Source organism: Vipera berus (genome assembly GCF_964194415.1).
Source record: "Vipera berus genome assembly, chromosome: 9".
Lineage (NCBI taxonomy): Eukaryota > Metazoa > Chordata > Lepidosauria > Squamata > Viperidae > Vipera > Vipera berus.
The window spans coordinates 21,491,112-21,516,608 of NC_138212.1; the positions used below are offsets into that span (position 1 = coordinate 21,491,112).

Consider the following 25,497-nt stretch of genomic DNA (forward strand, 5'->3'; position numbering starts at 1 on the left):
GTTGCCTCCGCTGTGAGCTGGGTTAAGACACATTCCTCTTGCGGCTGTGCCATTAAAATGGGAGTGCCTGGGCATCTTTGCACTATGGTTTTGGGGCTTGAAGAGAAATGCTGTCTTCCACACATCAGAATTCAAGAAGGCTCTGGTAGGAATTTGTGTGAAGTGTTGTTCTGCAGATCAGGCCTGTGTTTTTCTGCACTGCTTGGTCCCCAGAGGGATTCTCAAGGTTCCTTTTAAAAAGTCACCCCAAATTCACTACAAACGCGAGTTGCCACCCTGTGCAAAAAGAAGCTGGTGTGGATGGGGCGTCATTCCTTCGCACCTGGGTGCACCTGCTTGGCTCATCACCTTCTGCCCACTGCATGGCATGGGTGTGATGCTACTCGTGCGGTGGTGAGGTGCAGAACAGAGTGGGCCCGACAGCTGGGGTGTGGGGGGGGAGAGAAGCAGCAGCCGGAGGAGAAGCTATTTTGGCTCCCAAGCAGCACCAGAACGGCCAATTGCCTGCACGGGAGAGCAGGTGGTTCTCTGAATTACGGCATCAGGCTTTGCAGCAAGCAAACAGCAGATGGGCTGGAGGGGGAGCAGCAGCTAAGGGGGAGGGAACCTGGCTAAGCCAACTCCTGACGCTTCCTATAAATACTGCACAACTTCCCAGCTCCCTGCTGATCTGAAATTGATGTTGTTAAACTGGTCTCCTGGTCCCGCCGGGAAGAGACTGAGCTGCAGCTACGAAGAAGCAAGGAGGTGTCGGCCCTTCCTCTGGAGCTCCAAGCTCTTTGTTGCAGGAAAGGGTTTGCTTTCTCATCCAGGGACCTCATTCCCACGTTCAGGATAAGGGGCTCTGAAGATTTGAACAAGGTTGAGCAGAAGATTCCCAGCTAGGTTTCGAAGCACCCGGAAGAGATGGCAGCAACAAGGCCAAGGAGCAAGTCACCTCCTTTGTGTACACTGCATGGTGGCTGGTTACGGTACAAGCACACAATCATTATCAAAGCTTCAGGATCTGGGTGTAGCCCTGAGCAAAGTCCATCTTGGTGGTGAATGGCAATATTTAAAAGCCCAAAAGCTCTGGAAACGGAAGGCTTCCTCTCTGCGTTTCAGGAAGAGAAAAAAACAACAACCCACATCAGGCGGAATTCCTGTCTGAGCTGGCTACAGTCCTTGTTACTGCTGTAAACTTCCCCTGATCACAAGTAAGCAACAATCAAATCACCGTGGCTTGTGCTGAAAAGGTTGGACTGCAATTCCCCAAATTCCCAGCCATCTTGGGAAGGGCAGTCCTATAAATCTGGAGCACGCGGAGTAGGCAAAGCTGTTCAAAAGGTTGGTTTGGTAAGTTGGACTTCATGGTTCTGCAGTTGAAACCAAACCCGTGAAAAGGCAGTTTTCAACAAGTGTGTTTTCACCTTGAAAACTTAACCCACTGGATTCCTGTACCTACAACACAGCTGGAAACAAACTTAAAACTCTCTTTCCAGATTAAAAGCTCTTCCACTGCATTGGTCTCAATGATGGCCTGTTGAGTTGTGTTTGGTCCAGAATGTGGTCAGCACAGACTTCAATTAGTGGATTCTCTTGCATCTTTACCTTTTCCTTTCTGTGGGCAGTTCTTTGAGCATACGTAGTTTCTACTGTCAACCCTTTTCTTTTGAAGTACCTGCCCATTGACCTCCACCACCACCACCACCACCAATACCCTTGTACCTGACAACTTCCAGTATGGTGCATCCTATGCACCATCTTTCATGGCTCTCTCACAGGAAGGAAGGAAGGAAGGAAGGAAGGAAGGAAGGGAGGGAGGAAGGAAGGAAGGAAGGAGGAAGGAAGGTCCATCTTTCTGTTGTTCGATCAATGAACTTGTAAGAAAAAGATTCCATTGTATCCTTATTGCTATTACTTACTCGATAAGAAAAGCTGATAGAACTTTTGGCAATTTCACATCCTTTTTTTAGATGTCCACAGCTTCATCAGTCCAGCCACCCCAAATGAAATGTGGGAGGGCAGCTCCCACTGACCAAAGAGGGGACCTTACTGCCACAGGAGCCAGCTGGAGGGGGAAGTTTGACTGTAATGAAAGAAAGCCGAGCAGGCACCCCAACTTACTTGGCTGATCTAGCATAAGGATCCACTTTCCACTTCCTCCACACTTCCACTTTTGATACAGGTGGAAAAGGCGGGCTGTGGTTCCTTTGTGATGAGGTTGGGCAAGTAGAGCAAGTAAATTCAGGCCTTCCCACCTTCACAAAATGGCTAGTGAGACCTGCTGGTTGTGTGGCCAGCCCCATCGGCCAAGTCATAGAGAGCACCTGGAGTCCTGGGCTTTCAGCTGCAGCCAACCCAGGCAGATCTCATCCTTTCCTCATAGGAAAGGAACTACTGATGACTCTGTACATGCTGTTCCTGCCTTGGGGGGTGGGGTGGGGGAACTTCTCAGTAGTGACACCACCACCACCCAAGATCCTGTAGGCCCCTACCTTCCCAGTCTTCCGTAAAGTTGGAAAGACCTGGCTTTCCCCTCAAACCTTTGGTGTGTGTTTGTGGGGTCCATCATAACTTTCAATGGTTGCCAAGCAACCACTTAAACAAGGACTACCTGTAAAATCATGGCTTGCTTGACTGTGGTGCATGGATTCAATCTGGATTCACACAACCTCAGACATTCTTTGGAAGCTAAATTAGCAGGACTAAGCCAAATTTAAACAAACCACACATGGTGTGATTATTAACTAAGCTCCTAATTGTTTCTGTCTTCCCTTCCCCCTTCTCTTTTTTTCATGTTACCGCCATGTCACATCATTTCCCTTTTCTCAGAATTGTTAAAAAACAGTTTGCACAAGTGAACTCTAACAAACAAAATTGCTGAATGAAATGCTGTTAAACCTGCAGTTGTGGGGGAAAGGAAGGGTCGTGCATGGGCGTGGGTGAAAATGCACAATTTTTAGTTCAATTTATCGTAAAGATAAATTTAGTTCAATTTGTCGTAAAGAAACGAACTTGTGTCCTGTTTTCAGAATTTCTGGGCTTTGTCAGGATTAGTCACGAAGGTTACTCTGGATTTCTGCTCTTGTAAAACCCCGGTCTCGTGGCAGGGGCTGAACCTAGCAACTGCATTGCGAACCCTTTGCTCTGGAAAAGTGCTTCTTGCTTTTCATCTAAATAACGCAAATACTCAGCTGCATCACAGCCTTCAGGAACCTCAGAAAAACAGCCAGGAAGCAACCACAAAGATGCCAGACAGGGGTTACTGTGGGATTGTCAAGAAAACCAGAATGGCATCCACAACTGTGTAGTTGAAGCTCCACACATTTTTTTTTTAGGTGCAACACATGTAATCTTGACTTTAGAAGAGAATATTTGTAGCTCAGGTTGAACTGTGGGAGCCTTGACACTCTCTGAGCTTGGTGGTTTTCTTGCAGACATTTCATTACCCAACTGGGTAACATCATCCGTGTTAGAAAGAAGTGGGGTTTGTTGTCTGGTTATATAGGACTGGCTTGCCTATCAGTGTTTTTTTTATCTTGGTAATTCCTTGATTAGGCTGTTGTTTATTGTTTGATTGTTTGTCTGTTTAGTGCTTGATGCAGAAGATGTTAGTTAGTTGGGTAACTCCTAGAATTCCCCACAGCATGCTGGTTGAGTTGAAGCCCATGCAAATTAAATTGTAATTGTAATTACAATTAAATTTTAAATTTTAATTGTAATTGGGGTTTTTAGTTCAAGGTTAGTGTAATCATTTTAATTGTTTTTAATTTTTGTAACTTGTTATATTGTTTTTAAAAAACCTCGTGAACCGCCCTGAGTCCTACGGGAGAAGGGCGGTATATAAGTCTAATAAAATAAAAATAAATAAATAAATTAAAGTGCCCAAGGTCAAGATACATTGACATAAGCCATGCCTTGATGGATAAACCCCTGATCCACCTAGTCCAGAGTGTGTTGTCACAGTGGCCAACTAACTGCCCAAGGAAGCTGGTATCTCAGCAGATGGTCTGTCAAGGCTGATAGACAGTCATCCCCATGTTGGCCCCAAGATCTAAATCAGATCAAGAAATCAAGTTCGCATGACAACTATGTTTATAAAGAGTGGCTACGGTAAACAAATCTTGCAAGTCTGATTATGTCTTATCCCCTCCTTTTCCTTTAATCATGTGAATTAAATTAAATTAAATCTCGGGCTAACCAGGTTATTCCACCTCTAACGATGGGGGGTGAGGTGTTACCCCCCGTTGATAGGGCTCGCAACTTGGGCGTCCTCCTGGATTCACGACTCAATTTTGAAGATCACATAGGAGCCGTGACCAGGGGGGCTTTTGCACAAGTTCGCCTGGTGCGCCAGTTGCGTCCCTATCTGGACCGAGATGCCCTACGCACAGTTACTCATGCGCTTGTGACCTCCCGTTTGGACTACTGTAACGCTCTCTACATGGGGCTGCCCTTGAAGACCACTCGGAGGCTTCAACTGGTGCAGAATGCGGCCGCGTGAGTTGTAATGGGGGTCTCCCGATACTCCCATGTAACACCTCTACTCCGCGAGCTGCATTGGCTTCCGGTTGCCCTCCGGGTGAAATTCAAGGTGCTGGTTATCACCTATAAAGCCCTACATGGCCTGGGTCCGGGGTATTTGAGGGAACACCTGCTGCCGGCATCAAATGCCCTTCGCCCAGTGCGCTCCCACAGGGAGGGTCTGCTCAGGGTCCCACCGGTAAGAGATTGCCGGCGGGTGACACCCAGGGATAGGGCCTTCTCAGTGGGGGCGCCTGCCCTCTGGAACCAGCTGCCAGTGGAGCTGAGGACTGCCCCCGACCTCCGATCATTCCGCTGGGGCCTGAAGACCTGGCTCTTTGAGCTCTCGGGCCCAGGCTGAGGAGAAATTTATTTTAATTGGGGTTTTTAATTGTACAGGGTTGGTTTAATCTTTTTTAAATTGGTTTTTTAACTTTTGTATGGTTGATTTTTAACTCCCTGTAAACCACCCTGAGTCCTCAGGGAAAGGGCGGTATATAAATGCAATAATAATAATAATAATAATAATAATAATAATAATAATAATAATAATAATAATAATAATAATAATAATAATAATAATAATAATAATAATAATTGGGAGGGGTGTCTGAGTGGTGTATGTATGCCTTCTTCATTGTCTGGCATAGGCAGTGTTTCCCTCCTCATTCGTTTGGTCACAGGTATTTCCTCTCTCTGTCTAGGCCTCCCTCTTTACTTTACTAACCCTAATCCTAGCTTTTTACACCCCACGACTTCCATAAATTGGCCCAACTCTTTTGGAAGCTAGCACAACCTCTCATGGTATTGTGTGCCTTGCTACCTTCAACTGCTTATCTATCAACACCGCCCAGGAGAGTCTCTGGTACAATTTTAGTCACATCCACAAATGGCTTTGCTTCAACACTGTTTCCACCTTCACCTTAGCTCCCTCGTTATCCACCACCAAACCAGCCCACCACAATCTCTACTATGCCAGCTTCTGACACTTGTGTTCTGTCCCTGTGAGCCACTTCTTTTTTTTCTTTTTTCTTTACTTCTGGCAACTGTCTGAACTAGTCCCTGCAGTTTTCTTGGCAATATTTTGGAAGTGGTGTGCCATTGCCTGCTTCTTTGTAGGGCTGAGCGAGAGGGACTGGCCCAAGGTCACTCAGCTGGCTTTGTGCCTAAGGTGGGACTAGAACTCGTGGTCCCGGGTTCTAGCGGGTGTCTTCACCATTCTACCAAAGGGGCACAATTACGTGGCTTGAAATCAAGGTAGCACTTTCCTTTGACATCACTGTTGGGTCACCACCATTTTACTCAACTCCCACTAAAGCAGGGGTCTTCAAACTCAGCCTTTTTATGACTCATGGACTTCAGCTCCCAGAATTCCTCAGCCAGGCACGCTGGCTCAGGAATTCTGGGAGTTGAAGTCCATGAGTCATAAAAGGGCCTAGTTTGAAGACCCCTGCACTAAAGCATTATCCAAGACAGCTGGCAGAGGGAGCTCCACTTCCCAACATCCACGGGTCTCTCAATAACCTGACCAAAACAGATCTCAAGGCCATCAAGCCTCACCAGATGCCACCACCATGACCACCACTGTCTTCCAGTTTCAAATAGCCCTCCTGAGTGCCCAGAATGACTTCATCAACTATAGGACTTCATCCATTCTCCTGCAGCTTCTGCTCCAACCCGGCTTATCATCTTTATTCCCTACAATTCAGAAGAAACCTTTTTCCGTTGTTACTAACGCAAGAAGAGGGAATGCCAAAAGCAGCATCTGAGGAAATATTAAGAACCTTTGTATAAAAAGAGTTCCCCTGCAGGGATTAAAAAAAAAAAAAGCTGAGAACGCTGTTCAGAAAACAGCAAACATAGCAATAGGGTGAGTACCTCAAAATTCTGCATGAAAAATGAGGAGGATATCCCTACTAAAAATGTATTTATCGTTTTGGGACGTTCACTTAGCTGCCCGTGTTGAATAGCTAACTGTGGGCAATGACCTTTCAGTTCAAAAGAAAACAATATTTTAAGAAGCCCATGAAGAAAGCTAAAAATAACCCAGAAAACTGAGGCGCTCTATGAAACATTTTCAGAAAACAAAGACGGATAAATTGGACTCTGCTAATATCTCAGCCTTGAGGTCTGGGAACAAAATCAAATTTTTCACAGCCTTTCAGAAGGCTACGGGGTTGAGACTCTCCAAATCTCCTCCTCCTCCTGGTTTGCAATATTTTCCAAAGCACACCTGCCAGTTGTTGGAAAGAATCAGCCTTGCTGTGGTAGGGAGGCAGGCTTGTCTGTTGCATCCTAACAGCCCATGAGAAATGGCAGTCTTCAGATGTGGAGCCTGCTGGTCATCCTCACCAAGGATGGAGGTCAAGCTCCCCTTCTCCAGAAAAGCATCCCGGTCTAGATGCCAGCGGTTAGTCCTTCAAGGTAGACCAGACCAGGAAGCCACACGACAAGGTTTCTTAGTTGAGTCTACCTTGAAAAGGGCTAACATCAGCAGAGGGACAACAGGCCAGGTGGTTATACAAGGGCCACAAAGAGGGAGAGACGTTGCCTCTGTTGAAATCCTTTTCCTAAAACTAGTGTGCAAATACCTTGCGGCAAGGTTCCCGGACACACGCAGCAAAGGAACAAAATTTTTGTTCGGTCAAGGTCAATGCTTAAATGACACAACTGATGCTCTTTTTTTGGACAGCTGACTCTTTTTAGAAAGTTGAGGGTGGAGACGTGTCCCCAACCTGAAACCCATCCGAACACACACTGCGCCTCAACTGTACCCCTAAACAGGCTTCAGTTTATTTCTTAGTTTTATGAACTTTTATTAAAGGTCTTACAAAAAACATAAAAACTAATGCAATCTTATAATGAGTAAAAGCCGTAAGGAAAGAAAGGAAGAACAGAAAGAAATAGAAAAAGGCTTCCAACTTCCTTTGCATAAAATATAAGTACAATTACAAAATTATCTCTTGCTCTGATTGTAAAAAAAGCGTACTCTTCTCTATTATCCGTTTCCCCCCCCCCTAATCATCAAAACCACAAATCATAAGTTCACTTTTTCCATTTCATGCAAAAAGTCTACAGAGGTTTCCCATCAGCCGTAAATGTAGATTTATTTTTCTCTAAATCAAGGAGATCAATTTAGACATCTCTGCAAGTCACCTTCCCCCACCATTCCTCTCTCGTGGGTAATGTCAGCCATTTCCACTTTCCACTCAGAGGCTTCTCTTTGGTTTGTTTGCTGGGTGTTTAACAATAACATGTTACGAGGAAGGTGTTGTGATTCAGGGTCAGCCTGTGGGTTCGGCAGTTGGGTCGGACGACTCAGAGGAGGAGGAGGAGGGGGGTGTTGAAGAGCTTGCTGAGGGGGTTGGAGAGCTTGCTGAGGGGGTTGGACAGCTTGATGAGAGCCCTCAGCCAGGCCCCTCTCATCTGGTCACGACGCAGACCCAGCTGTGTGAGCCTGACAGCGTGGATGAAGATGACCCACAGCTGGCCCTGTTCAAGGACGCCTGAGGCAGGAGGCAGTCAATCAGGAGTAAACAGAGGAAGGCAATGGAGCTCCTCGGAAGGAGGCAGAGAGAAGCCACGCCCTGAACTGTATTTAAGGGGGAATGCGTGGGAGAGCTGGTTTGCTGAAGGCAACCGCTTGAAAAGCTCCTGTTTCTTGGTTCGTGTCTTGTTCTATTTGTTTTTGTAGCAATAAATTTGGCAGGCGTAATTCCAGCCTCTTGCCTTCTTGTAAAATGGGTTGTCCCTGCCTTTTCTGCAGGGCCGGTAGCAGGCTGGTACAGAACAGAAGGCAAGGTTACCCCATTGTGGCCAGGGCTTCAGCCACCACTGGGGCTGTTACAGACTTCCAGGCAGCAAAGCGAGACAGAGGCTCAGCTCCTGGCAAGGCTCTGCATGGCTGGGGGATGCCTTCCATTTCATGGGCAGCCAGGCATGCTGGTCTGGTTAGATGGGGGTTGCCAGCGCTTCCATTGGTCTTTGCTCCTGAGCAGGAGGTCCCAAGAGCAGGACTCCAACATAGGAGGAGCCAGCTGGGAGGTCCTTTGTTCTCTTGACCAGTGATGGACTTTCTCTTGTAGATGGAAAAACCACTGGCAATACCTGAACCATTACTACCTGGGCAAGAGGCCCTCCTACCGCTTCCTCCGAGTGAACTTTTGAACCCGACCCAAAGCTTCTGGTAAGTAGAAAAAAACTGGATGAAGTGCAACCCCAGAGAAAAGAGGGGGCAGGGGAATCTAGGTGCAAAGGGCTCCAGAGAGGTCCTGTCTTGGTGGGGGGGCGCGGGCCCTGGATATCTCCTTGCAGCCTCCTTGGAAGATGCAGCCAGTCTTCCTTGCACAACTTCCCCGATGTTGAGCGATCAGCCTTCGACAACCTGTTTTTCTCTGGCTGTCCTGGACTGACTCCCCCAATCCTGAGGCAGCTTCTGGCTGGGAGTGCCGGTGTTCTGTTCCAGCCTATGACCGGCCCTGTTGAATGTCAGGGACAACCCTTTTTTATAGTCAACAGGCTACAAAAACCCAACCAAATTTATTTATAAATAAATCAAAAGTTCAAACAAGAGTTAAACAGGAATAACAGACCAGGACTCTAGCAGAAGATCTTCAAACAGTTGCCTTCAGCAACCAGCACCTCCCACACCTTCCCCTTTTATCAGCAGTCCCAAGGCGTGGCTTCTCATTGCCTTCTCTTCCTCTCACCGAGTTGCCTCATTGCCTTTCTCTGTTCTGCTCTGCTGGATTGCCTCCTGCTCCTAGCATCCCTGAATAGATCCAGCTGTGAATCATCTACGTCCAATACCTCGTGCTCACACGGCTGAGTCTGATGAGAAACATGATGGGAGGGGCCAGGCTGAGAGTCCTGCAGTGCATCAGAGCCTCCCTCTGACACCAAAGGCTCTCCCCTCCTCCTCCTCCTCTTCAGAATCATCAGACTCAGCTGCCGGTATCACAGGCTGATGCTGAATCACAACAGCCAGGAAGCAAAAAAAACAACACAACAAGCAAGATGGGGATAGGCTGGTTGGCTGTCATTCTCAGCCAAGGGGTTGGGCTGGAGAGATCCAGGTTAAGAAGCATCCTGGGGGTGGGGGGGAGGTCAGGGGAGAAAATGGTGAAAGCCGCCTTGTATCCTTCCAACACATGTGTGAAAAGAGCAAAGCTTGAAGATAGAGATGACTCTTCCCCGTTCATCTCCATCCTCAACCCTGGAAGCTCCCAGTACACTCTAGACTTAGACACTCAGTGCAATCTGCTTTGGAGGGTGATTGTTGTAGAAAAAATGGAAGAGGGAGGCTACACATTCTTCCTCTTGCTTTTAAAGGGCAAGTGAGATATACATCTAGCCAATAAATAAATAAATAAATTTCAGTCCGTAACTGCAGGAATCAGCAAATCAACCAGTGACTTAACAACCATTTGTTTAAGGACAGTTTGAAATTACAGTGGCGCTGGAAAAAAAAGTGGATTGCAACCTGTCCTCACACCTATGATCCCTGCAGTATCCCCATGCTCAAATGATCAAAATTCAGGCACTTGGTAACTGGCATGTACCTTAGGTACGAGAGTTATAGCATCCCAGGTCATCCCAAGGTCAAGAGCCTTGGTGGAGCAGTGGGCTAATGCCTCCTTAAGTAACACCAGCTGCCTGCAATTAGTGCAGGTTCGAGTCCCACCAGGCTCAAGGTTGACTCAGCCTTCCATCCTTCTGAGGTAGGTAAAATGAGGACCCAGATTGTTGGGGGCAATTAAGCTGACTTTGTAATAATGCCGCTTGGGGTGTGTGTGAAAGCCCTAATAAGCAGGCATATACATAGAATGAAGGCTGCTGCTAAGCTTGTAAGCCGCCCTGAGTCTTCGGAGAAGGGCGGGATATAAATGGAATTTAAAAAAAAAGTCAGCGAGGGAAGCCAGCTTTGCTTTATCACACATAATTCACTCAACAATCATGGCAAAAACGGTCATAAAATTGGGTGTGTGCCACTGAACGACTGCAGAATGCGTCACAATTGCGGACTGTGGTCGTAAGTCAAACACTATCTGTAACACCATTTCAGAATCAGAATTGAAACATCCACCCGTGAAGCGGTTCCCTTCAGCTCAGGAATGCAAACGCTGCACTGAAGGGATCTCTGGCTTTCTATCTGCTTTGCCCTTGAAGGGGTTCATCTGTGATCTTTTAACACAGGATTAAGGACTGGATCCATTGATATCATAACAACTTTTACCCCGGCTGGTTCCTCATTGTACAGTCGGTCTTCAGTGAAGTTGGAAACTGCTTTCCTGTGTTTTTCTTAGAAAACCACACAGAATACCGCTACTGTATCCGTAATCTCTTGAATCTCACTCCCCCCCACCAAAAAATAAATAAATCCTGCACTTGCCAAAAAAAGCGTTAGAGGAAGAACAGGCCTGTTTTTCTCCTTTTCTCCCAAGACTTGAGCCCAGGAGTCATACAATGAAGCAGAATGGCAGGGGATTCGGCACAGTAAAATGCAAGCGCATTTAAACTTTTACTGTCAATTATGACGCCTTTGAAGAGTGGGGTAGATTAATTCATGGAGGCAATGGCCATTGACAGTTTCCATTCTAGCCTTCTTTTATTTAGGCAGTTATTGGTTTTAAATAGTTGCATATTGCTTGCTGCTCCTGAGGCAAAGCCTTTTTATAACCTGTTGAACCTCCATGTCCAGAAGCAGTATCTCCTCGAATTCCAAGCCCTGGAGGGCAGCAATTGAAGAGAACTCTTGCCTTGCTGGATTGCCTGTGCAACAGAAAACTCAGCCCAAAGATCTGTTCTCTCATCCAGCTGCTCGGCTTGTATTTCTTGCCTTTTAAATTTCTTTGCAGCGATTTTCGGTATAAAAGGCTAGGAAGAAAAGAACTGATGGGGATGGGGGTGTGAAACTTCCCCTCTCTCCTAGGCACACACAGTTACTCCGGATTTTTGCATAGATATTTATGCAGAGCAACAGAAGCCGATATCCAGTGGGACATCAGGTGGCACAAAACGGTCTTGTGTTTCTTCCTACTATGGCTTTGCCCCCCCCCAAAAAAAAAAACACCTTCTCATTGCAGCTCTTTGAAGGGTGTTGGGGAGAGGATGTTAATTTCAAATCAACATATGTTGAAGCTCCATTGATGCTCTCTGGCCTAGTAGCCTCCCCCTGCTTGACACCCTAAAGAAGGCATAGGCCAGGGGTAGGCAACCTTGGCTCTTTTATGACTCATGGACTTCAACACAGGAATGATCTTTCAAATAAGCAGAAATCTTAGACATTTCTGCAAGATTCGAAACTTTAAACACCCATTCTTCTATAGTGGGCAAACTATCCTTCTTCCAATATTGTCCCACCAGTAACCGTGCTGCTGTTATCATGTTCAACATCAAGTTAGTTTCTTTAACATCACAATCTACAACAATACTCAATAGAAACAATTGCGGAGAAAACTTTATCTTTCTCTTAAAAATCTTTTGAATGTTCCACCAAATTTTAATCCAAAAAGCTTTTATATTTCTACAAGTCCACCACATGTGAAAATAGGTAGCTTCTAAACTACCACACCTCCAACATTTAGACTGTAAATTAGGATACATGTTGGACAACTTCTTGGGATCCAAATGCCATCTATAAAACATTTTATAAAAATTTTCTCTTAAATTTTGAGCCTGAGTAAATTTAACATTTCTGACCCAAATTATCTCCCAGGTGTCCAACGAAATTGGTTCCTGAATATTTTGTGCCCACTTTATCATGCAGTCTTTAACCAGTTCCGTTTCCGAATCCAATTCAATTAAAGCATTATATATCCTCTTTATATGTGCACAATTTAAATCTCTAATTTGCTTTACTAAATTTTGATCTGTAATTGTGATGCCAACCTTTTGATCTGACTTCCACCTAGCTTTCAATTGGGTATATTGAAACCAAGAGTAACTTATGTTTTCGTGTCTTAACTCCTCTAATGGTTTAAGTTGCCAATCATTCCCTTGCAATCTAAGTAATTCCTTATAAGAAACCATATCCATACTCACTCCCATAGATACGCCCTCTATCGCGTGTCCAGGAATTCCCCAAATCGGTATTTTATAATTTAACTTATAATAATACTTTTTCCAGACACGCAATAAAGCACTTCCGTGCTGTTGAAACTTGGTCACTAAACGAACTGCTGCAAGTGGAGGACTACCTGTACTCTATAAAATTTGCCTTTATTCGTGAAAATTTACTCTGCACATGTTCCCAGATGCTGATGTGGTTGGCATTCCTGGGCTTCCTTCACCAACTTTGTTCATGATGCCAAACTATTCTGAATAGGGATAGACTGGGGAAGAATATCTTAATATATATCTCAATTTAGGATTTTTTTTTCATTCTTTCCCATGGTTCAAGCTTGGTAAGTAGACGAGATGCTATTTATATAACTCCAGCCCTGATTTATCTGCCAGGAATATTCCAATCTTGGGGACACCACCAGCTCCTGAAGATGGTATGGATTGTATGCTTTTATTCAATGACTGCAAATGTAATAATATGTAATAATAGCAGGCGACAGCTGCTGCAGCAATTACACCATAAGAACAGTGATAATGCAGATATTTTATTTTATTTTTATTTATTTTAATTCCATTTATATCCCGCCCTTCTCCTTCTCAGGGTGGCTTACAAGCTTAGCAGTAGCCTTCATTCTATGTATATGCCTGCTTATTAGGGCTTTCATACACCCCCCAAGCGGCATTATTACAAAGTCAGCTTAATTGCGTGTTGTTGCGATGTTATTTGGTATTAACATGAGTGAACTATGAACAATACAGTATATGTTATAAGACCTTATAATATATAACATGTAATCCAAAAAACCAAATGTTCCCGACTTGCAACCAGAATTTCCATGACTAAGGCAGGTGGCTGTTAAGTCAGTCATGCCCAATTTTCAACCTTTTTTTGCCATAGTTGTTAAGCAAATCACTGCAGTTATCAAGTGAATCAAGCAGTCATTAAGGGAACCCAGCTTCCTCTCTTGACTTTGCTTGTCCAGACACTTGCTGGGACGCTCACAAATGCAATGCTGCAACCATCATAAATGGATGCCACTTGCCATGCACCCAGGCTTTGACCACATGATCATGGGAATGCTGTAACAGTTGTAAGTGCATGGACCAGCTGTAATTCACTTTTCTCAGTGCCGTCCTAGCTTTGAATGGTCGCTAGGTGAATGACAAGTCAAGGACTGCCTGTATTTTGACACTTAAAAAGCCTAGACCTGTGGTGGCGAACCTCTGGCACATGTGCCACAGGTGACACGCAGAGCCCTCTCTGTTGGCACGAGCACCGTTGCCCCAGTTCTAGGCCTTCAGCTGGGTTTTATAAAACCTTTTTGCTTTAGGCCTTCGCCACTGTGTGCAAAAAATATAAATGGTGATGTCCATTTTGCTCTATGAGTTCATGAGGACCTAACCCTAACTCTAACTGGAATTTTCCTCCAATGGGATTTTCCCATGTATTTTACCAGGAAACATAGATAGGGCAGCCTCGAAAAGTAAGTGCCCTCCTAACCATACCCAAGCGCTCGTGAGTTTGTTGGCGATGTCCATTTTGCTCTATGACTTCATGGTGACATAACCCTAACCTTAAGTGGAATTTTCGTCCAATGGGATTTTCCCATGTATTTTACCAGGAAACATAGATAGGGCAGCCTAGAAAAGTAAGTGCCCTCCTAACCATACCTGAGCACTCTGAGTTTGTTGGCAATGTCCATTTTCCTGTATGAGTTCATGGTGACCTAACCCTAACCCTAAGTCCTTGGTGGCGAACCTATGGGACGCTTGCCACAGGTGACATGCAGAGCCCTCTCTGTGGGTACGCATGCCATTGCCCCAGTCCTAGGCCTTCAGCTGGCTTTTATAAAACCTTTTCACTTTCGACCTCTGCCACCATGTGCAAAAAAAAAAAGGTTCATTCAATCAATTTCAACTTCTCGCAGGGAAAAAAAAAGATCTCGCAAAGTTGGAATTCATTGATTGAACTTTTTAGTCCCACCCAGTCTGCCATTACCACCGTAGCGACACCCACCCAATGGGCCATGCCCACTTGGCACTCAACGATACATAAGTGGGTTTTGGGTCGCAGTTTGTGCACTCGGCCTCTAAAAGGTTCGCCATCGTTGGCCTAGACCAGGGGTAGGCAACCTCGGTTCTTTTATGACTCATGGACTTCAACTCCCAGAATAGCTGACTCAGGAATTCTGGGAGTTGAGGTCCATGAGTCATAAAAGAGCCGAGGTTGCCTACCCCTGGCCTAGACAATGCGTGGATGGGTAGGACAAGCCCAGAAGCCCTAAGCATAGAACTAAGACTTCTAATCTGTTGAAAACAGGCAAGGCACATAAGACTCCACTGGGGCAAATGGGGGGAGATTTCCTTTTCCACTACTGTATATACTTGGTTCTCCCCCACCCCCCACCCCCGCCCAGCTTCAAAAAAAAGGCAACCTTCCTTGCAGGAAGCTTTGCCGTGATGCCTCCAGCCCAGCCGGAAATGTCTGTGGCCTGCTGGTGCTTACAAGGTTTGCACAGGAAACGGGCAGGATGGCTCACAATGGGATACGCTGAGGTCCAGCTAAGTCACAAACCCCTTGGCCAGCCAGCTCCAAGGCTGCCATCATTACCCTGACTGCCACAGCTTCTCTCTTACACCAGGGTGGGCAGAAAAAGCCTCTTTTCAGATTTTGGCTTCAGAACCAGGCAAAATGATATTCCAGCCACAGAGAGGGGCAGCTCTGTTCATTCTGTTCTGCAAACGTTCCTTCTCCAGCAGAAGGAAATCCAGAAAGGGTCAGTTTTGCACATCTGCTTTTCAGCAGCGTTTCAAAGGAGGGTGAGAGAGAGAGAGAGAGAGAGAGAGAGAGAGAGAGAGAGAGAGAGAGAGAGAGAGAGAGAGCATGACTTCATTTGTTGATATGCACATTCAAGTGAAAGGAAAGATTGCATCAATCCATCTGATGAAATGTCCTATTGCATTTTAAAAGAGACTCTTCTCGGCTATTAAAATGTTGCCTGCTGCTGCTTTATTTGAGGGGTTACAAATGTTGAGGAACAGCTGCCCCTCATTGACCCCTCTCCCCCAAAGGTTCTTCAAATGCCACTGTTTGTTACCTCGACAAATTGAGAGATTTCTGAAACCAGACCCAAGCTATGCATCTTGTCAAGTTCGATCAGGAGAGAATGGGCAGAGATGGTGTGCATGAGGGAGACAGAAGCATGCCTGCTTTCATGTTTAATACTGCAACTCCCCATGTCAATAATATCTCCAAACTGCACTTTTAAAATGCTCCTCAGGCGTCTTGAGTCCTTCCTATGAACAACTTGGATGCAGAATAACAGAAGCCCCACTTTTTAAAACATGACCCATTGTTTAGTTTGGACAGGGTAACAGTGTCTATGAGCATATGCAGAAGACTTTCCTTCCCCGCTGAGAAGCCCTCCCCAGAAGGCAGGAAAATGACAATTTGACCAAAAAAAAGCATTTGGAGGCTCTAAAGCAGTGCCCTTTTCTTAAAGGTTTTGTTTTGAAAGAATAGATGGGTGCTGCAGCTGCCAAAAGAACTGATGCAATGCTGGGTTGCATTAACAGCGATAGCATTAAGATCATGTGAAGCGATAGTACTGCTGTATACTGCACTATTAAGACCACAGACTAAGGCATCCAGTTCCGGCCACCACAATGCAAAAAAAAAAAAGATGCTGACACCTACAGAGAGTATAGACAAGAGCAACAAAGGTGATTAGGAGATTGGAGGCTAAACCACATGAAGAATAGTTAAGAGAACTAGGTATGTCTACTCTAACAGAGGGAAGGACTGGGGGTGACACGATAGCAGTTTTCCAATGCTTGAGGGGCTGTCACAGACAAGAGGGGATCAACGTGTTCTCCAAAGCACCTGAGAACAAGGCAAGAAGTAACAGATAGAAGATTATCAAAGAGAGATCTTACCTAGAATTAAGGAGAAATTTCCTGTTAATGGAATTAATCAGTAGAACAGCTTGCCTTCAGAATTTTATTTATTTTTTTATTTTATTTTATTTTAATCCCATTTATATCCCGCCCTTCTCCGAAGACTCAGGGCGGCTTACAATCTAAGCACAAATCAAATGTGCTTAGCAATAGCCTTCATTCTATGTATATGCCTGCTTATTAGGGTTTTCGCCCCCCCCCCCAAGCGGCATTATTACAAAGTCAGCTTAATTGCCCCCAACAATCTGGGTCCTCATTTTACCTACCTCGGAAGGATGGAAGGCTGAGTCAACTTTGAGCCTGGTGGGATGCGAACCTGCAATAATTGCAGGCAGCTGGTGTTAGTTAAGGAGGCATTAGCCCAGTGCTCCACCAAGGCTCTTGGTGGGTGCTCCAACACTGGAAGTTTTTAAAAAGAGATTAAACAGCCATTTGTCCGGAAAGGTATAAGGTCTCCCAGTGGTGGGATTCAAATATGTGAACAACCAGTTCTCTATGTGGATGCTGCTTCCGGAAGTCCATTCTAGGCCTGGGCAACAAAAAATTAGTGTGAACCGGCTGAATCCCACCACTGGGGTCTCCTGTTCAACCAGGGGGTTGGACAAGAAGGCTACCAAGATTCTATGATTCTAAGGAAGAAAAATAGAGAACATATAAATAGAGAAGGCACTGAAATTCAGACAGATCAATGACAAATTCAATGTATTATGAGGACCCCTGTCTTCTAAAGTAACTTTGAAGACTTAGGATATTGTCAGATATGTCACCTCCACTTTCCAGAGACAGCTTGAGTATCCCTATTGGGCTTAATGCTGCAAAGGCTGGCTTAACATAGCAGCATCCTTTTCTCTTGCTTCTGCTCCAAAATCTCTGGGGCAGGAGGCTGTGCCCAGCCACCTTGCAACTTGCAGTGAAATTAACCCTTGCCAGTCTGCCCCCACCTTGCTTGGCATTCCCCCAGCACACCAGGGCTCTTTGGCGGTCACCTTTGGGGTCCGCCCAGCAGCTGTTTCAGCCTGCCTGCTGTTGCTGTATCTTATGAATGACGGCATTATGTTTTGAGGTTGCTCCCCCTCCCGGCTCGCCTGCCCTGTTATTTTACACTCCTGCCACCCTGGCTGCGTTTGATCATTTCTTGGCTGGAGCTGCACCTGCTGCAATGCCAGCAGAAGGAGGGAGGGAGGAGGGCAGGTGCAGCCTCAGACTCTGCCTGCTGCCAGATGCTCAGCCCCAGAGGAGTCGGGGAGGATCCTGACAGCCCAGCCCACTCTTGGCAAGGAGGTTGCAATGGTGTGCTCTGGAGCAATTCTGGCATCTCTGCAGTCTGAAGCTCGCCGATGGAGGCTGACCTCAAAGTAAACAGGCAAGTGATCCCTGCTTGGGCCAATTCAAGAGTCACTAAGGTTGGAGACATTGTAAGAGGAGTGCTGGGTTCAGCAGAAAATCAGGAGGAGTCTGGTAGCACTTTCTCTAACTGACACATTTGATTAAAAGATAGACATCCTTGGCTCAGGGCAACGGGTCAGGTTGCAGGGAGTTTGGAAGTCCCATGCAGACATTGGAAGTAGGGCAGTTTAGGAGCTAAAATCCATCACACCCGAGGAATGTTTGAGGATGCTGATAAGAGACCGTGGCTGGCTAATTTAATGAAAGGATGGGTAATGTGTCAGCTGTCAGTCCTCTGAACATCTAAGTAGGATTTGATCTCATTGGTCCTCAGATGAAAACTGGAAGTGGCCAAACCACCCCAGCAAACTGCCTTTCACTTGTTGTCAAGAATATTTCCTCAGTGTGTTGAGTGGACACCAGCAGGTGAGCTGAATTCAAAAGCATCTTCACCTTGATCCTGGAAAGAGGGAACGGTAGATCAGGATGCAGAAGAAGCAGCAATGGACGGAAACTAATCAAGGAGAGAAGCATCCTATGAAGAAATTTCCTGACAGTGAGAACAATTACGCACTCGTTACCTCCCGTATAGATTACTGTAATGCTGTCTACATGGGGCTGCCCTTGAAGACCACCCGGAGGCTTCAGCTGGTGCAGAAGGCAGCTGCACGGGTTGTGATGGGAGCACCCCGATATTCCCATATTACACCCCTCCTGCGTGAGCTGCATTGGCTACCAGTTGCCCTCCGGGTGAGATTTAAGGTGCTGGTACTTACCTTTAAAGCCCTACATGGCTTAGGTCCGGGATACTTGCAGGACCATCTGCTGCCGGGAACAAATTCCCATCGTCCAGTACGCTCACACAGAGAAGGCCTCCTCAGGGTACCGTCAGCTAGGCAATGTCGACTGGCGACCCCCAGGGGGAGGGCCTCCTCTGTGGGAGCGCCAGCCCTATGGAATCAGCTCCCCCCTGAGCTTCGGATGGCCCAAAATCTCCAATCCTTTCACCGCGGCCTCAAAACACTCCTTTTCCACCAGGCTGACCTGGACTGACAGGCATTTTAATTAATTATATTTAGAATTTTTAATTTATTTTTAGTTTTTAATTTTAATTTATTGCACAGATGATTTTAATTTTATTTTTATCTTGATTTCTGTACTTATTATATGTTTTGTTGTTAGCCGCCCTGAATCCTTCGGGAGATAGGGCGGGATATAAATCCCATCAATAAATTAATTAATTAATTAATTAATCAGTGGAAGAGCTTGCCTCCAGAAGCTGTGGGTGCTCCATGATTGGAAGTTTTTAAAAAGAGATTGGACAACCACTTATTTGAAATGGTAAAGGGCTTTTTGCTTGAGCAGGGGGTTGGACTAGAAGATCTCCAATGTCCCTTCCAACTCTATTATTCTATAAGATTCTAAACAAGATCCCTTCCTCCTTTTCAAGAGGAGAGATCTCCTATAAATCTCAAGGGCTACATCCCTGTTCCCATTAGCACAGTTCCGTCCGCATGGTCTGCTTTTTAATTAAGCATTTAATTTGCACTAAGTATTCAAATGCTGGTGCAATCACAGTTAAACTATGTTCTAGCTAAGCTTTCTTTAAAAACTAAAAATAATTTTGATTTAGAAATAAAACTTCTCTGCTGCAGTCTTTACACTTGTGCTGTAATAATACTTTCATTTTACCCTTTAAAAAAGAAAATATTTGCAGGAGTATGTCTATTAAAAATGCCTGCTGATGTGAAGTCAAGACCTGATGTTAAAAATGTCATCCAAAAACCATCCTTTCTTCATCCAGAAAGCAGCAGTTGTAAGCTCACGAATTGGAAATAAACATCTAACATCCATTGGAAAAGCAACCAGCCATTCCGGGTTGCAACCAACTTTCTACCTTAAGGAGGAGTGAGGGAAATTGGAACCAGTTCAGAGAGCAGTGAGGATGGGGGAAGTATTGGAAACTCAGCCTCAGGAGGAGAATTGGAGGAACCAAGGATGTTAAACCTTGAGAAAAGAGGAGCCCTTTGGGAAGTTGTAACCTTCCTCCTGTACCTGAAGGGTTAATGTGCACACCTAAACGTTTGCTGCTTTTACAGAGCTCAAGATAGTTAATGATATCGAGGTGCAAAATTAAAGAAAGGCAGATTCCAGATCAATATGAGGATGAATTTCCTGACAACAAGAGTAGTTTGATGGGCAGAATCAAATTGCAGCTGCTGTGCAGGCTGGACAGCCAAATTGGTGGTAGTGGTGGCGGTGTGTATTAATTGGGCTGAACTGGGTGCCTACAAAAGCCTCTTCCAACTCTTGGATTCCTGGACTCTAGGATTCGTTCCCCATCTTCATTTGTATTTAATATCAACAGTCTCTGCAAGGTGCCAGTTTTGACCCTCCCAATACTCTGCTGCTTCATTCAAATTTATTATTTGTTTGCTTGCTTGTCTATTAGATTAACTCCATCGCAACTCTGGAGGGTGTTCAATAAAAGGCAGTGGAAAATAATGGACTACGGTACAAGATGCAAAAAACAACAACAACCCCAACAACCCAAAAAAAGAAATCCACCTGGCAATGTAGTTTTTCAGCTACATCCAATGGTGCTGCCTTCGTCTCAGTGAGCTCAAATTGTGGTTAGCTCTCTTCCTATTGAAGCCTGTTTTTCCTCCCTCTCTTGACACCCTCCAAGCTGTGTAAACTCTGTTGGGTTTTGTCTCTGGTCACTGGCAGGAATGTCGGGCATCTTTTATTTGTCTATTTAAAGAGCCAGTTTGGTTTAATGGTTAAGACTCCAGGTTAAAAAGCAGGAGACCACGAGTTCTAGTCCTACCTTAGTCATGAAAGTCAGCTGGGTGACCTTGGCCCAGTCCCTCTCCCTCAACCCAAACCACCTCACAGGGTTGTTGTTGTTGTTGTGGGCAAAAGACAAGGAGGAAAGTGTGTTGGATATGTTCGCCACCTTGAGTTATTTGTAAAAATAATAAAGGCAGCATACAATATACATTTCTGTAGCCACCCATCTTGTAACCAACTTTGAGTGGCTCCTAAAGGCATCCGGAATGGAGACACTGGGGTGGGGTTGGGGGGGTTAGCAACGGGGATGACCAATTTCTTTCTTCCCATTCCAGAGAGGGACAAATAACAATTCAACACAGCGGTGGGGAAAGATCCTGGAGCTGTTAGCCGGGATCTAAGCTATCATTGCCTATTTATTGGATGCTCAAAGAGGTTTCCTGGCTTGTTGTAAAAAATGGCGTCGCTCAGGGGTGTCACCGCACCCCTATTTTATATGCCATCTTGAACCTTTTACACACACTCATGCACACATGCAGACACCACACACACATACTGTGACACCCCTAACAAAAAGTATATTTTGCAGTTCCTGTCCCCTCCTGACCACCTTACATGAGATTCATATGGTTACAAGGGAACCATACATGTGGCTCTGGCAGATAAGGGCTGGGGTGGTGGTGGTGGGGGGAGGTACTTGTCTGACATTCCACCCCTGCTTCCTCCCTCCCTCTTGGCTCCAATTCCCAGGTCTTCCTGTTGACCCTGGCTTTTTTCGAGCTGCCTTCCTAAGCCCGTGCTCTTCCTTCCCTTGGCTATTTCCTGCCTTCGGTGACTCTCCTGTGCCAATGCCCTGCTTTGATTTATGGTCCGCTTCCTTTGCCCGGTCCCCGTCCAGCCTCACTGCACACATCCCAAAGAGCCTCGGCAGGAATCGGAGCCCCTCAGCTCCGGCCAGGCCGTCTGACGTCTTTCCAGGAGGAACCCTGCAAGGGAAGGGCCCCTCCCTCCCTCCAGCAAGTTGCTGCCGTGTGGAGGTGCAAGACAGATGCTCGGATGCTCAGCATATTCATTCAGAGCGGTGAGGAAAGTCTGGGCCACGGAAGGAGAAAATGGGGTCCCTCCCTGTCTTCCACATTCCTGTCAGTGCAGTCACCTTCCCTTTCGAGCATGCTGCTTTGCGCCATATCCCTTCCAGAGCTATTCCTCCGGCCCTTTGTTCAGAAGGCAGCATCCGCTCAACTCTCCCAACTTCCTCACAAGCCTCCTCAACAAAATGTGATTCAGGAAGGCCCCGAGCCAGCTAGGAAGAGATACTTAGTGGCTTTGCTGGTCTACTTAATTCCACCTCAAGCAATGGAATCACCTCTTTAAAATATCCAAATGAAGGGGGGTTTCCTCCTTGGAATCGTGCAAAGCCGTAACTCAAAAGCTTTGCTTAGGAAGCGCCTGGTCTTTAATAGCATGGAGGGTTTGGGTTTCATTATAGACAGACCTTAAGTTACAACCATTTGAAGTTACAAAAAGCACTGGAAAAAATTGACTCCTCGCACTTGCAACCATTGCAGCCTTTCCCACAATCACATGTTCAAAAACTGGGCACTTGGCAACCCAGCATGCATTTATGAACGTTGCAGCATCCTGGGGTCAAGGAATCACCATTTGTGACCTTCCCAGCCAACTTCTGACAAGCAAAGTCAATGGGGGAAGCCGGATTTGCTTAACAACGCTGGTGTTCACATAACAGTTGCAGTGATTTGCTTAATAACCACGGCAAATAGATCACAAAATTGGACGCAACTCGCTTAATAACTGCCTTACTTAGCAAAAGAAAACCTGATCCCAATTGCGGTTGTAAGTTGAAGTCTACCTGCAGTTATTTACAGTATCACCAGAACAGCTTGGCAGTTCCAATTTTATCTCCTGGTTGCCATAACGCTCCCAGGCCGTGATTTACACAGTCTTATCTTTTTGTTTCTTCTATTGCAAAACACCAAGGAGATGGAAGGGTGAGAGGATAAGCCATTTTTGTTAAACCAGAGGTTTTTGGGTATTGCCAACCTTCCCCAGTAAAAGCTCAAAATGTGATCTGCAGAACTAATACCACACTGCTATTACACTACCTATCCTTTATATCAAGCAGAATGAGGCAACATTATCATTACTTCCTGAACAAGTATTCCCTTGATTAATCTGAATTAATGATAATGCCTTCCTCCATTGTCCATCACCAGAGATTTTAAAATTCTTCCTCTTTGTGGTTATCCATTTTAATCTATCAGCATGAATAACATGTTTAACCAAGCATTAAATCTAAATGTAGTTATTAAACATTCAAATTTAGACCTTTCATCTGTTCTACCAGGAACAATTAACAGGAAGTAAATGGCTTTTGTTTTAAACAGGTTATGTTCAACAAAGGAAAGCCCACCTCTACATCTGTAGAAGTTAAGATAATTCTCCTCACAGAAACAGGAAGAGTTATCCATCACTAAATCAAAACTGCTTTTAACCCATTAACTGTATTACAGTGTCTGTATTTTTTTCCCTAGTATATTTTTGGCATTAAGCTCTTCATGATTACAAAAATTAAAACATTGGACAACATCCAGGGCTCAGAATGAATCTACAGTTTCGTGTGTATTTTGAAGAGTATCTTTCAAGATTAAAATTATATTCCTTCTTGTTCTAATAACAATTCCATGATGCATCTCTTAACACAATTTCAACCGCAGGGGAGGCTCAGAAAATTAAGGAATTGATAACCATAGCCATAGAAAACCAATAAAGGAGAATATTTGTAGCTCGGGGTTGAAATGTTGGCTCCTTGGTGCTCTCTGAGCTTGGATGTTTTCTTGCAGATGTTTCATTACCCAAACTAACTGATGATGTTAAATGTCTGCAAGAAAACCTATTCCTTTTTTTACACATATACAAAGACGCAGTGCTTTTTTAATAAGAAAAACGGTGCTGGAACTCACATCTTGTTAATCTTTTATTTACCTTTCGTACGTAGTCAATCACACACACCCACACACGTCAGTTGTGTAAAGAAACATAATGGTCGTCGCCCGCAGTAAGCACAGCACGCAACCACATGACCAATCACAAGCTGAGCAGTGCCCCAAGCTGAGTAGCCGGATGAAGTACGCATGCATTGGACTTGACACACAAGCAGCCTGCATGCACTGTCATGTGGGCCAAACATCTAATTTTCAAAAGTTACTTTTAAAACTTGGAAAATCTGTCAAAAAAGGGTGCTGGAACTTCGCACTGCAAAGACATATGTATGGAAACCCCTAAATGTCAGCCAAATCCTGGCACATCACATTGAGCCCCAAAGCCAATGTATGATGCAATCTTAACAGAGACAACTGTCTCCAAATTAAATTGGCTTGCAATGAATGTGAATCTTGCCTGCATGGAATAGGGCAGATAGTAGGCGTGAAGACGTGGTTCCCTTGTCTTTGTGGACATTTTGAATCAGCTTTTCTTAACGTTAGCAACTTGAAGACGTGTAGACTTCAATTCCCAAAATTCCCCAGCCAGCTGAGGAATTCTGGGAGCAGAAGTCCACACGTCTTCAAGTTGTCATGGTTGAGAAACATTGCTTTAGATTGCCCCATTCATTGGGCAAAGCTGCATTCAGTGTAGAATTAGTCTTTGACTTATGATCAGTCACTTGGCAACAGCCTGCCTCCTGAAGTGGTGAATGTTCCAACACTGGAAGTTTTTAAGAAGAGACTGGACAGCCACTTGTCTGAAATGGTATAGGCCAGGGGTAGGCAACCTTGGCTCTTTTATGACTCGTGGACTTCAATTCTGGCTGGCTGGCTCAGGAATTCTGGGAGTTGAAGTCCATGAGTCATAAAACAGCCAAGGTTGCCTACCCCTGGTGTACGGCTTCCTGCCTGAGCAGAGGGTTGGACTAGAAGACCTCCAAGGTCCCTTCCAGCTATATTATTATTATTATTATTATTATTATTATTATTATTATTATTATTATTATTATCGTTGTTATCATTGTTATTGTTGTTGTTATTATTATTATTATTATTATTATTATTATTATTATTATTATTATTATTATTATTAATTATTATCTGAAGTTACAATGGACTCGCCAAAACTACCTATAATTGATTTGAAGTTATGAGCCTGCATTTACAGCCGTTTGAAACCTGTGGTCACCTGACTGCATTTTACAAGGGTTTTGCTCCAAACAGGCTTTTACTTGCAGTTTTCAGCAAAACTGGCTTCATTTAACAACCTGGCGTTCACATAATGACCGCCACAAAAAAGGCCACAAAATCGGCTCAGTCATGTGGATAACCCAATTTACGACTGTCGTGAATTACCACTGCAATCGGCAGGCTCCATTACGGTGGTAAGTTGAGAACTACCTGTAACAATTGTGGAGGGAAGTCCACAGATTTGCACCCTCACATATCGGATTTGAAGCAGGAGATGGTTGAAGTACATATAGGAGCTTTAGGCGGATCAGATTCATAGGTGTCAAAACTGCCCTCGAAGTCAGGATATCACCTTCAAAATTTCAGTTCATTGCTAGCATGATTGGACTCCGTTATGATCAAGAAAACCCTGGGCCATTCAGTAACCACCCAGAAGTGCAAGGAACCGGTATTTGTATCCACAATTTCTCCACTGATTTTCTGTAAGGCTAAAGGCACACGAGTCCTGCAAATTTCAAACTTCCACTTTTGAACCGCAACATTTCCTACTCCTTTGGCAAGACGGGCCACGCTGCTGTGCTTGGAAGCATGTTCCACG

General features: G+C 45.1%; 1 protein-coding gene across 2 annotated transcripts in view; it reads left to right on the forward strand.

Moving 5' to 3' along the window:
- LOC308672437 (uncharacterized protein) overlaps positions 1-24,734 on the forward strand; it is a 43,173-nt gene extending 18,439 nt beyond the window's left edge. Inside the window, exons 3-4 of one of the 2 annotated variants that reach the window (XM_081335390.1) lie at positions 8,592-8,692; positions 23,112-24,734. In XM_081335390.1, coding sequence (XP_081191516.1) covers positions 8,592-8,673 — 82 coding nt within the window. In that variant the 3' untranslated portion in view covers positions 8,674-8,692; positions 23,112-24,734. Of the gene's footprint in view, positions 1-8,591; positions 8,693-18,247; positions 18,483-23,111 lie in introns of those variants that run through there. The other variant, XM_081335391.1, reaches the window with a different exon arrangement.
- Positions 24,735-25,497: the final 763 nt, after the last annotated feature.